We start from the raw sequence: 10295 nt of genomic DNA, 5'->3' as shown, positions 1-10295 counted from the left end.
GGGTCCTGAGCTGGATATCATCATTCTTCTCTTTCTTGGTGATTCCTTTCTACTTCTGACACTCTCTCTCTCTCTCTCTCTCTCTCTCTCTCTCTCTCTCTCCGGGTAACTCGGGAATTTTTTTTTGGCTGGTGCAGCATATGCCTCAGGCTTCCTTGCATATGGCTAATAATAATAATGTTTTAGGAATGAAGGTTTCTTCAAGGTGTGTCCCTAAAGTACTGAATGCAGATCAGATGGAAGTGGAAAAGAGGGAGGCATTGTCATATGATTGTGCAGCTACACATGACAATGATTTTGGAGCTACATTGTGGTAATGGAATATCACCATGGACAAAACATGGGTGCACCACTTTGACCCTGAAACAAAAGAACAATCGAAACAGTGGAAGCATCCTCTTCTACCTCCCCCACTCCTAAACAGTTTCAAGTTCAGAGGTTAGCTGGGAAAGTCATTGTATCCATATTCTTGGATGTAGGAGTAATCATGGTTGATTTCCTGGAACGAGATGCCACTATCAATGCCAAGTATTATTCTAACCTACTGAGATGTTTTTGCGAGAATTGAAGCTCATGAGGCAGGCACAGAAATTGGCCATAGGAGTCATTGTGCATCGTGACAATGCACTGGCTCACACATTATATAAATCTGGCAAAACAGTGTGACTGTGGGTTCGAGCTATTAAAGCATCCTCCCTACTCACTGGACTATTTTTATTTCCATATCTCAAAAAGGACATGAAGGGATAGAAATTTGACAATGATAATGTTGTGTTGGATGCAATCAACAACTGCTTTGGGTCAAAATCTTTTGAATTTTGTTTGAGCGTTTACAAGAGATGATGGATCGTGCCAGAAAGTGTTGACTTAAGGGGGGGAAAGTGTTGACTTAAACCTCCCCTTGTATACACATTTGAATTCGCAGTGATTTGACTCTATTGAACCAAATCCACTGGACCTGGATTTGGACATACGGCACGAGTAACCCTTACTTGACCTTACTTACTAACTCAGCCACGATCACTATTTTTCACTAATTTCTGTTCTGTGTCTTGCTGGTTTTTTTTTTTAAGTTAATATTAGTATTGACAACATAATGAAGAAAGCAAAGCTTACATAACGCTAAGCCGACCAGCCAAAAATAAATAAAAACACTATTTCCATAATATAGCAGCATATTTATAGATATAATATGCTGTTAATTTAAAATTTCCACAAACTTGCTAATCCATTAGTTAATAATAGTGAAAAATCTATCTGAAGGGTTTTCACATTAGAATCAAACTGGTATTCTAAAATGTTTACATTCGAGAAAGTGCCAGATTGATCTGCGATAAGTGTTTAATATAATAAAAAAATTAATCAAGAACTAAAAATCAAAACAATGTGTATTAGAATGACAGTTTTATATTAATGTTTTTGTTTATATTCTGGTATGACCAGTGGAGTTCACAATTACATGCTTGAACCCCGGTCCACTCAAAGAGCACCAATTGTATTGATTGATTTACTGTAAACTCTACAGTGGAGTTTACAGTAAATCAATCAATACAATTGTTAATCATATTTAGCAGTCACGGGCTTGAACCCCGGTCCACTCAAAGAGTGTGTGCAATTGCACTTGCACTCCTGACCACTCGTCTACGTTTATATATATATAAACACCTTATATATTAAAATGAGGCCTCCAGACCTGTATACAGTACTCAAGGTGTGGCCTGACCATCACCTTATACAAGGGGATAATCACCTCCTTATTCCTGCTAGAAAAATTCCTGTATATCATTGGCAAGACACCATGAGTTAGTCTTGCAGACCGTCTGCACTGTTCAGAAAACTTCATATCTGCCTGCACAATTACCCCCAGGTCCTTTTCATTCTCTACCATTGTCAGTGTAGTACCACAGATTCTGGGGTTATTGCTTCCCATATGTAGTATTTTACATTTGTCAATGTTAAACTTCATTTGCCACCTCTCAGACCATCTGCTCAACTTTTCTAGATCCTGTTGCAGCAGCATACTGTCATTAGTGTCATTAACAACCCTGCCAACCTTCGTATCATCTGCAAACTTGGACATTAGCCTGATATACCATCATAAATATCATTTATAAATACAGAAAACAACAATGGACTGAACACTGAATGACTCCACTAATAGCATTAGTTCACAAAGAGCAGTGTCCATTGATTACTCCAATTTGTGCAGCAGTCTTCCATGTGCAACAGTATCAAAACCTTTCTAAGATCTAAATATATGATATCAAAGTTATTCTCTGCATCCAGTTGCTTTGTGACCACATCATTGTATCCAATCAAATTGGTCAAACAAGACTTCCCCTTAACAAACCCATGCTGTGTCCGAGCAATAACTAAAGTCTGGTCTAAATGATCCTGCAGTGCTTCTTTAACCAGTGCCTCCATTAATTTCTCTGGAACAGAAGTTAAACTAACAGGTCTATAATTACTTATGACGCCCTGGGGTGACAGAAGTAATTATAGACCTGTTAGTTTAACTTTTAATTATAGACAGAGTTTAGTTCACCTCTGGCATTCCCCTCCCTGAATATCTCCTCATGTGTGAATGTAGATGCAAAATCCTCATTTAGTTTGTTAGCCACCCAAGCAGGATCGTCAATAGTTGAACCATCGATATCCAGTGGACCAATCTGATTCATTCCCTTCCTTCCTTCTAGAGTTTACATACATAAACTCTAGAAGGAAGGACTGAAGTTTAACATTTGTCAATGTTAAACTTCAGTTGCCGCTTCTCAGCCCATCTGCCCAAATTTTCTATATCCTCTTGTAGTAACACACTGCCATTAACAACCCTGCCAACCTTTGTATCATCTACAGACTTCGACACTAAGCCAGATATACTTTCATCAATATCACTGATAAATATACAAAACAACAATGGACCCAACACCGAACCCTGTGGGACCCCACTAATAATATTAGTTCACGAAGAGCATTGATTTCCGCTCGCTGTCTTCTCCCACTCAACCAACCTTTTATCCATTTTAGCAACTTACCCATAATACCATACTGCTCCAATTTGTACAGTGGTCTTCTGTGCACAACAGTGTAAAAAGCTTTCCTGAAATCCAAGTATATCATATCAAGATTATTTTTTGCATCCAGCTCCTTTGTAACCACATCATGGTACTACACTTAAGTTGTGGAAAATGAAAAGACCTGAAGGAATTGTGCAGTTAGATATGAAATTCATTGTGAGTGTAGATAGGTTGTTAGGGGAGCTCATGATGTTTTGGCAATGCTATATACAGAACTTTTTCTAGAAGAAATAGTGACACGATTATCCCATTATAGAAGACAATGGTCAGGCCACATCTTGAGTACTGCATACATGTCTGGAGGCCACTTTTTTATCTGCTGGAATGTGCACAGAGAAGGGCAGTGAGATTAGTGAAGGGAACAAAAGGGTGGTCTTACCAAGAGAGGCTTCAGTTCTGCAAATTGCAGCATCAGGAGACTAACCATCAGCCATGTGATCTGATTCAAGTATTTAAATTTTGAATGCATTGAGCAAGCCCAATGCTACTGGCATTCTTCCTCTTGTTCAGATTACACAAATGAGATGGTATAAATTGAAAATGAGGAAGGATAGATGTGCAGAAATTTGCTTAGGCCAGCAGGTGGTTGATTGTTGGAACAAATTGTCATCTGTTGTTATAGAGGTGTAGTTTGAATAAATTCAAGGAAGAACTGGGGAAACTAATGTAGATGATGTACAGGTGATGTGGGAAGTTTTTTTTTTTTTTTTGTTTAGGCTGATGCTCTTTATCTTGCTTTCTTACATCATTTGCCACTACTTATACTAATACTTAATAGGGCTCTTTTCTGTTAAGCTTATATGTCATTTAGGCTAATGAGAGGCAGATATGAAAAAGCTTTTTTTTTTTTTTTTTTTTTTCCCAACCACATGGTTTTCATTTAGTGCCTTAAGGTAATTTGAAGGATAGTTTTTTTACACTGGTTATATCCGTCCATGGAATTTGTGTAATTGATTCCTTAAATAATTTGAAATCATTATTTTTAATTTTAACATGATTTTTTTTTTTTTTACTTTCATATAATTATATATTATATTTTTATATAATTCTTTAAAAACGGAAGTAACATTAGGTCTTTAAGGCTGCAACCAATCATCTTTTACCTACCATAACGCCATTTCCGCTTCGATTTGCTTTGAAAGCAAGTCGTATACCGCTGAAACCGCGTTTGATTTAAATCTTGATTTCAATTTTGAGTAATGGAACAAGTTGGATTTAAACCCTATGATCTGGTTTTTGCCAAAGTAAGAGGATATCCTCCTTGGCCAGCTCGGGTAAGTATATTTGGCAAAATTTATTCTAATTGTAATTGCGTAGTTTTATCAGGAGCTATGAGTCGTACTTTAAGCCTCTTTGTAATGGAGTTGCGTCTGGAATGTGAAGCTTACTATGGAAAAGTTTTCAGCCAAAAAAAAAAAAAAAGTTTTGAATGTTATGTGGTAATTCATTGTCTTTTAAAATATATTAAAATAGTCCGATGCATCTTTATGATATAATATATATTATAATACATGAAACTTTTACTGTTCACGTGCGAAGTTCCCGCTTTTTAGGTGTGTATTAACTGTTCTGGGTTTTCCTTCATTTTCTTATAAAGTTAGTTTTATTCCTTCCTTCTGTACAATCAAACTGCCAGATATTTTTACTATGAATAAACAAATACGGTACGGTGAAGTGACGAGTGATATATGGTAGTTTTCAGGATGCCTGTGTTGCTTTCAACAGTAGTAATCTTTTGAGGATGCACAGTTACAGAAAATATATAAATTCGTGTCGTATTTTAGAAAGTAAACGTTTATCTGAATTCATCAAAGACTACTTTTTAAGACATTGCATTAGCAACAGTTAAATGTGTATAATTGAAGTGTGTATATATATACACACAAAAACAAACCTTGGGATGTAGCCAGACACATTTTTATATATTACATATTTTTCTGTTTTTAAACATATTTGCCAATAAAGGGATAATATAATATAAAATTTTCTTCTCCGTGATATATGTAACTGATACTGTTTTTTTAATATTTATTTTTCCTCCATTTTTATTTTTTGTCAAGGTTTCTTTTGTAATTATTCTGTGCTTACACCTTTTTAGATAGGATATAATAAATTGATGGCATCAAGAATAATCAGTCGGTTTACGTAGCATGAACCGACTGATTAACTGATTAAACAGTTATCAAATTGTAGCAGGGTGCTTAATGATTTTGTAATAACTGAGAGAAAAGTGGAGGAGAAATTGTTGAAGTTAAACCTAAGAAAGGCACCTGGGTGGATGGGATCTATCCAGTTATATTAAAGGAGGTGGCAAAGGAACTAAGCAAAGCCTTAGCCATAATTATGAGAGCATCCTTGGACCTAGCAGGGTGCTTAATGATTTTGTAATAACTGAGAGAAAAGTGGAGGAGAAATTGTTGAAGTTAAACCTAAGAAAGGCACCTGGGTGGATGGGATCTATCCAGTTATATTAAAGGAGGTGGCAAAGGAACTAAGCAAAGCCTTAGCCATAATTATGAGAGCATCCTTGGACCTAGGGGAGGTCTCTATGCACTGAAGATGTGCAAATGTATCCCCAATTCACAAAGGGGGATCAAGTAATTACAGACCAGTTAGTTTAACTTCTGTTCTGAGTAAAATAATGGAGTCACTGGTTAAATATGCATTGCAGGATCATCTAGACAAGACTGCAGCATTAATTCAGACATAGCATGAGTTTGTTAAGGGAAAGTCTTGTCTGACAAATTTGATTGGATATTATGACGTGATTACAAAGGAACTGGATGCAAAAAATAATTTCGATATCATATACTTGGATTTCAGGAAAGCTTTTAACACTCTTGCGCATGCAAGACTACTGTAGAAATTGGAGCAGAATGGTATTATGGGTAAGTTGTTACAATAGATAAAAGGATGGTTGAGTGGGAGAAGACAGAGTGGTAATCAATGGGCGCTGCTCTTCGTGGACTAATGTTATTAGTGAAGTCCCACAGGGTTCGGTGTTGAGTCCACTGTTGTTTTGTATATTTATCAGTGATATTGATGAAGGTATATATCAGGCTTAGTGTCGAAGTTTGCAGATGATACCAAGGTTGGCAGGGTTGTTAATGTCAGTAATGGCAGTGTGATACTGCAAGAGGATCTAGAATATTTGGGAAGATGGGCTGAGAAGTGGCAACTGAAGTTTAACATTGACAAATGCAAAGTACTGCATATGGGTAGAAGTAATCCCAGAGAAATGTACCAGCTGTGTGGTACTACACTTATGTGGTAGAAAAAGACCTGGGAGTAATTGTGCAGTCAGATATGAAGTTTTCTGAGCAATTCAGAGCAGCTTATAGGGTATTGTCAATGATGTATGGGAATTTTGCTAGTAGGGAGAAGGTGATTATCCCTCTGTATAATCACCCTTTGTCTGGAGGCCTCATTTTAGGAAGGATGTACTGTTCCTTGAGCATGTGCAACAGGTGAAGGTGATGGTGAATATGCAACAGGTGAAGGAACAGAGGGGTCCTCTTAACGAAGAAAGGCTTAAGTGCTCTAACTTGCAGCAGCTGCAGACTAGGTACCTGCGAGGTGATCTGATTGAGCTGTATAAGGCCTTGAATGGGTTGAGCACGCTAAATTCTGGTGGGTTTCTTCTGCTTGCTCAGATTACGAACCTGAGGGGACATAAATTCAAATTGAGGAAAGACAGGTGTAGAATGGATGTGTGGAAATTTGCCTTTAGCCAGCGGGTAGTCAATTGCTGGGAAAAACTGCCATCTGTCGTTATGGAAGTTGGTAGCTTAAATAAATTCAAGGAGGAACTGAAAAAAATTTTTAGGGGGAATGGTTGTGTGAAATTGTTAATTTTATTTTATTTTTTTTTTGGCTGATGAATATGCTCATAAGCTCATACTCTTGCTTCACATCCCTCTACTACTACTACTGCAGTCTATTAAACAGATATTATGTTTTCATTTCAGTGGTAAGTACATATATACTTAGCACTGAAATGCTGTGTGTGTGTTGTTTCTTCTGCATGTGTTTACTTTAATTGTATGAAACAGACATTTTTGTTGTTAATTGCCTTTGACTAGTTAATAGATTATAAGACATTGAATTAACTGATATTTCCAAATTCTGTTTTACATTTCTTGGTCTTTTTATGCTCATCTTTATGACTTGTTATATTCTTACCTGTTACAATTTTAATTATGTTTTATCTGGATGGTTTATTGAATATGTTATAAGCACTTTTTGACTTATTACATTTCATGTTTTATTCTATGAACTTTTATTTTGAACTGACATATCTCTGTTATGAACAGCTTAAACCAGAAGTTTCTAATCTTTCTAGATTTGCACCCTCCCCCCACATTTTTATAAATAGTAATTAAACACATTAGGTTGTTTGAAATTTTACAATGTATGGATTTAGAGTTGGGAACCATAAGGAAATTAAAAGAAAAACAATTTCAAAATTTCATGAAATACATACAGTATTGAGAAACTTGTTCTGTGGAACAGGAGGAATAAGTGAAGAATAAAAAGTTAAGTTTGGAGTTTAACTGTGAATGGATAATAGCTGATAGCTGCATGCTTTTTTGTAGGTTTGGTAATATTACTGTGAATACTAATTTCGAAAACTCTCATGATTCTTTTAGTGCTACTCAGGAGACACTATGAGAAGTTTATATATTTTGTCTCTACTGTAGTATGAATAATACTTCATGTTAGTGTTTATTGGTTGGCAACCCATAATGCCAGTTCTGAAGATAGCACGAAGACTGCCCTGGATGCCAGCATGTATCAGTTTCATTAATCATTCCAGCAAGACATTGCCATGAAAGTTTCTACAAATACAGAAGTGTGAAATTTCCAGTTAGTTTCATTAAAAAAACTTTGATTACTTTCCTCCCTAAACATATTTCTCCTGTATATACAACCAGTTTTGTAAAATGACATCAGGTTATATCCTTCCATGCAGTTTCCATGGTTTCTGCAATTGTGATCATTTTCATAAGACAACTCACATCAGAATAGACTTTGGACTTGAACTTCTGTACAAGAACAAACCTGGCACACCACTTCTGAAAAGTTGCCAGTGCTTGTTCTGTTGGCTTACATTTTTGTGGGCAACTTCAAATACTATTTTAATGTATAGTTATAAAATAATTATAAGTGTATTACATTCTTACCTGCTATATCCTTTCCTGATCACTTAATTTTCTAATTTCAGTTAGCTATATTAAAGCCTTAAAAAAATGTGGAAAATACTACATGAGTGCTTCAGCTTATTGACTGAAGGACTTTGCTGTATTTTTGACAGTAAATGATTATTTATTTATTAATAATTTAAGTTTAGAGAAAGATGACACACAGTACATGGAAATATATTATATTGTGCAGTTCAGTAAAAAATAAAAAAAATTTTTTTTCACTTCCATAATATACGGTGCATGGGCTTGCGTGCGCGTGCGCACACACACTTGAACTGATGCCAAACGTTTCACTCATTTGCTTCACTAAACTCCCACAGTCTGGTTTATCAGATAATGCAATACATTTTTGGATTACTTAAATTTCTTTAAAGTAGCATATTTATGGAATACAAATTGATGTAAGTTGATGTCTTGTTTACAAGTATGGCAATCTAAAATTCGTTCAGTGGATGTTATATCACCCTGATGTTTCACATATGAATTGAGAGACTCAGATACTCTGTGTCATCTGTTACTAATCTTGTTCACAAATAGCAGTAAATAATCACGTAACTTTCTAATAAATTTCTCCTTGTGAGTGGAGTGCAAAATTTCCCTCTAGAACCGTAAAAAAACTTTTATTCTGAGGTGAAATTTTTAGTGAACAAAACATAGGGATAATTGTAGTCTTACATGAAATTCTCACTGCAATGCAAACAGGTTGCTAGAACAGCTCATGTGGTTTTATCAATGATATAGGAACCTTGCTAGCAGGGACAAAGGGGTGATTATGCCATTGTATAAAGCAGTTCTAAAGCCACATCAGGAACACTGCATACAGCTTTGGAAACCCTGTTTTAGGAAGGGTGCAGAGGCAAGCAAAGATATTAGTTGAGGACACAAAAGGATATTCTTACCAAGAAAGATTGGGGTTCTATAAATTGCAGTTGCCTGAAACCAGGCATTGGTAGGGTGACCTAATTGAGATGTATAAGGCTTTAAAAAGGGTTAAGTTAATTGAATGCTAATGACATCTGTACTCTTTCTGAGAAAAAATACACTAGGGGCATAAACTTAAATCGGAAAAGGATGGCTACAGAATAGATGTGTGGAAATTTGCATTCAGCTAAGGAATAATCAGTTGTTGGAAGGTTTGAACAAGTTGGTGGTTTGCTACATAAACAGATTGTATTACATTCTAACCTGCTGTATCCTTTCCTGATCACTCCATTTTTTTAGCCTTAAAAAATGGAAAATACTACATCAGTGCTTCGGCTTATTGACTGAAGGATGATGGTTTGCTACATAAACAGATTGGTACATGCTACAATTTGGGTAGTAACTTGTAAAGCATGAGTTAGCTCTTTACTCTTGCTTGTTTCAATGTGCAAGTGCAGGATTTAGAAACCAATGGTAATAATGATAATAAAACAAATGATAAGATAATGAACCAAATAACTACACTTGAAGTGCTGAAGTATTTAGAATAGTTGAGGCATTATTAGAAGGTAACCACCAATATAACTTAATCACTAGTTATATTGGCAGAACATTGAATATTAACCTCAGATTGAGGGATGTAGTAGCAGATTCAGAAATGGAAATAAAATTGTTGACTCCTGTCTGGTACACATTTATGCACAGAAAATACTACTGAAAGCACTGTGACTGCCAGCAAGGCCGTCACGGTGCCTTCAGTAGTGACTCGTAATGCAGGTGAAGGATCCAGTTTTAAGTGTCCTTTTAGGATATCCAGTTTTAAGTGTCCTTTTAGCACATCCAGTTTTAAGTGTCCTTTTAGCACAACCAGTTTTAAGTGTCCTTTTAGCACATCCAGTTTTAAGTGTCCTTTTAGCACATCCAGTTTTAAGTGTCCTTTGAGTAGCTTTCCATATTAGGTAAAGATGAAATTCCTTAGATGATCAACTGCTTTCCACAGATGTGATACTGCAGACCTCAGAGCCCTAAAACAAAATAGAAATACCAAGTAGAAATAATATTAGTATTAGCCAAATGGTGGTAGGAAGCCACA

The 10295-nt window shown here is 36.0% G+C and overlaps 1 protein-coding gene across 4 annotated transcripts in view; it reads left to right on the top strand.

Moving 5' to 3' along the window:
• Positions 1–4212: 4212 nt before the first annotated feature.
• LOC150084511 (lens epithelium-derived growth factor-like) overlaps positions 4213–10295 on the top strand; it is a 316821-nt gene continuing 310738 nt past the window's right edge. For all 4 annotated transcript variants that reach the window (XM_090375260.1, XM_090375258.1, XM_090375259.1 and 1 more), the window contains exon 1: positions 4213–4351. In XM_090375260.1, the coding sequence (XP_090231386.1) occupies positions 4277–4351 (75 nt within the window). In that variant the 5' untranslated portion in view covers positions 4213–4276. The remainder of the gene's footprint in view (positions 4352–10295) is intronic.

This window comes from Mastigoproctus giganteus, chromosome 6, assembly GCF_048544385.1.
Source record: "Mastigoproctus giganteus isolate SK-2022 chromosome 6, ASM4854438v1, whole genome shotgun sequence".
In the NCBI taxonomy this organism is placed as follows: domain Eukaryota; kingdom Metazoa; phylum Arthropoda; class Arachnida; order Uropygi; family Thelyphonidae; genus Mastigoproctus; species Mastigoproctus giganteus.
This window is presented reverse-complemented; position numbering and strand designations above follow the sequence as displayed.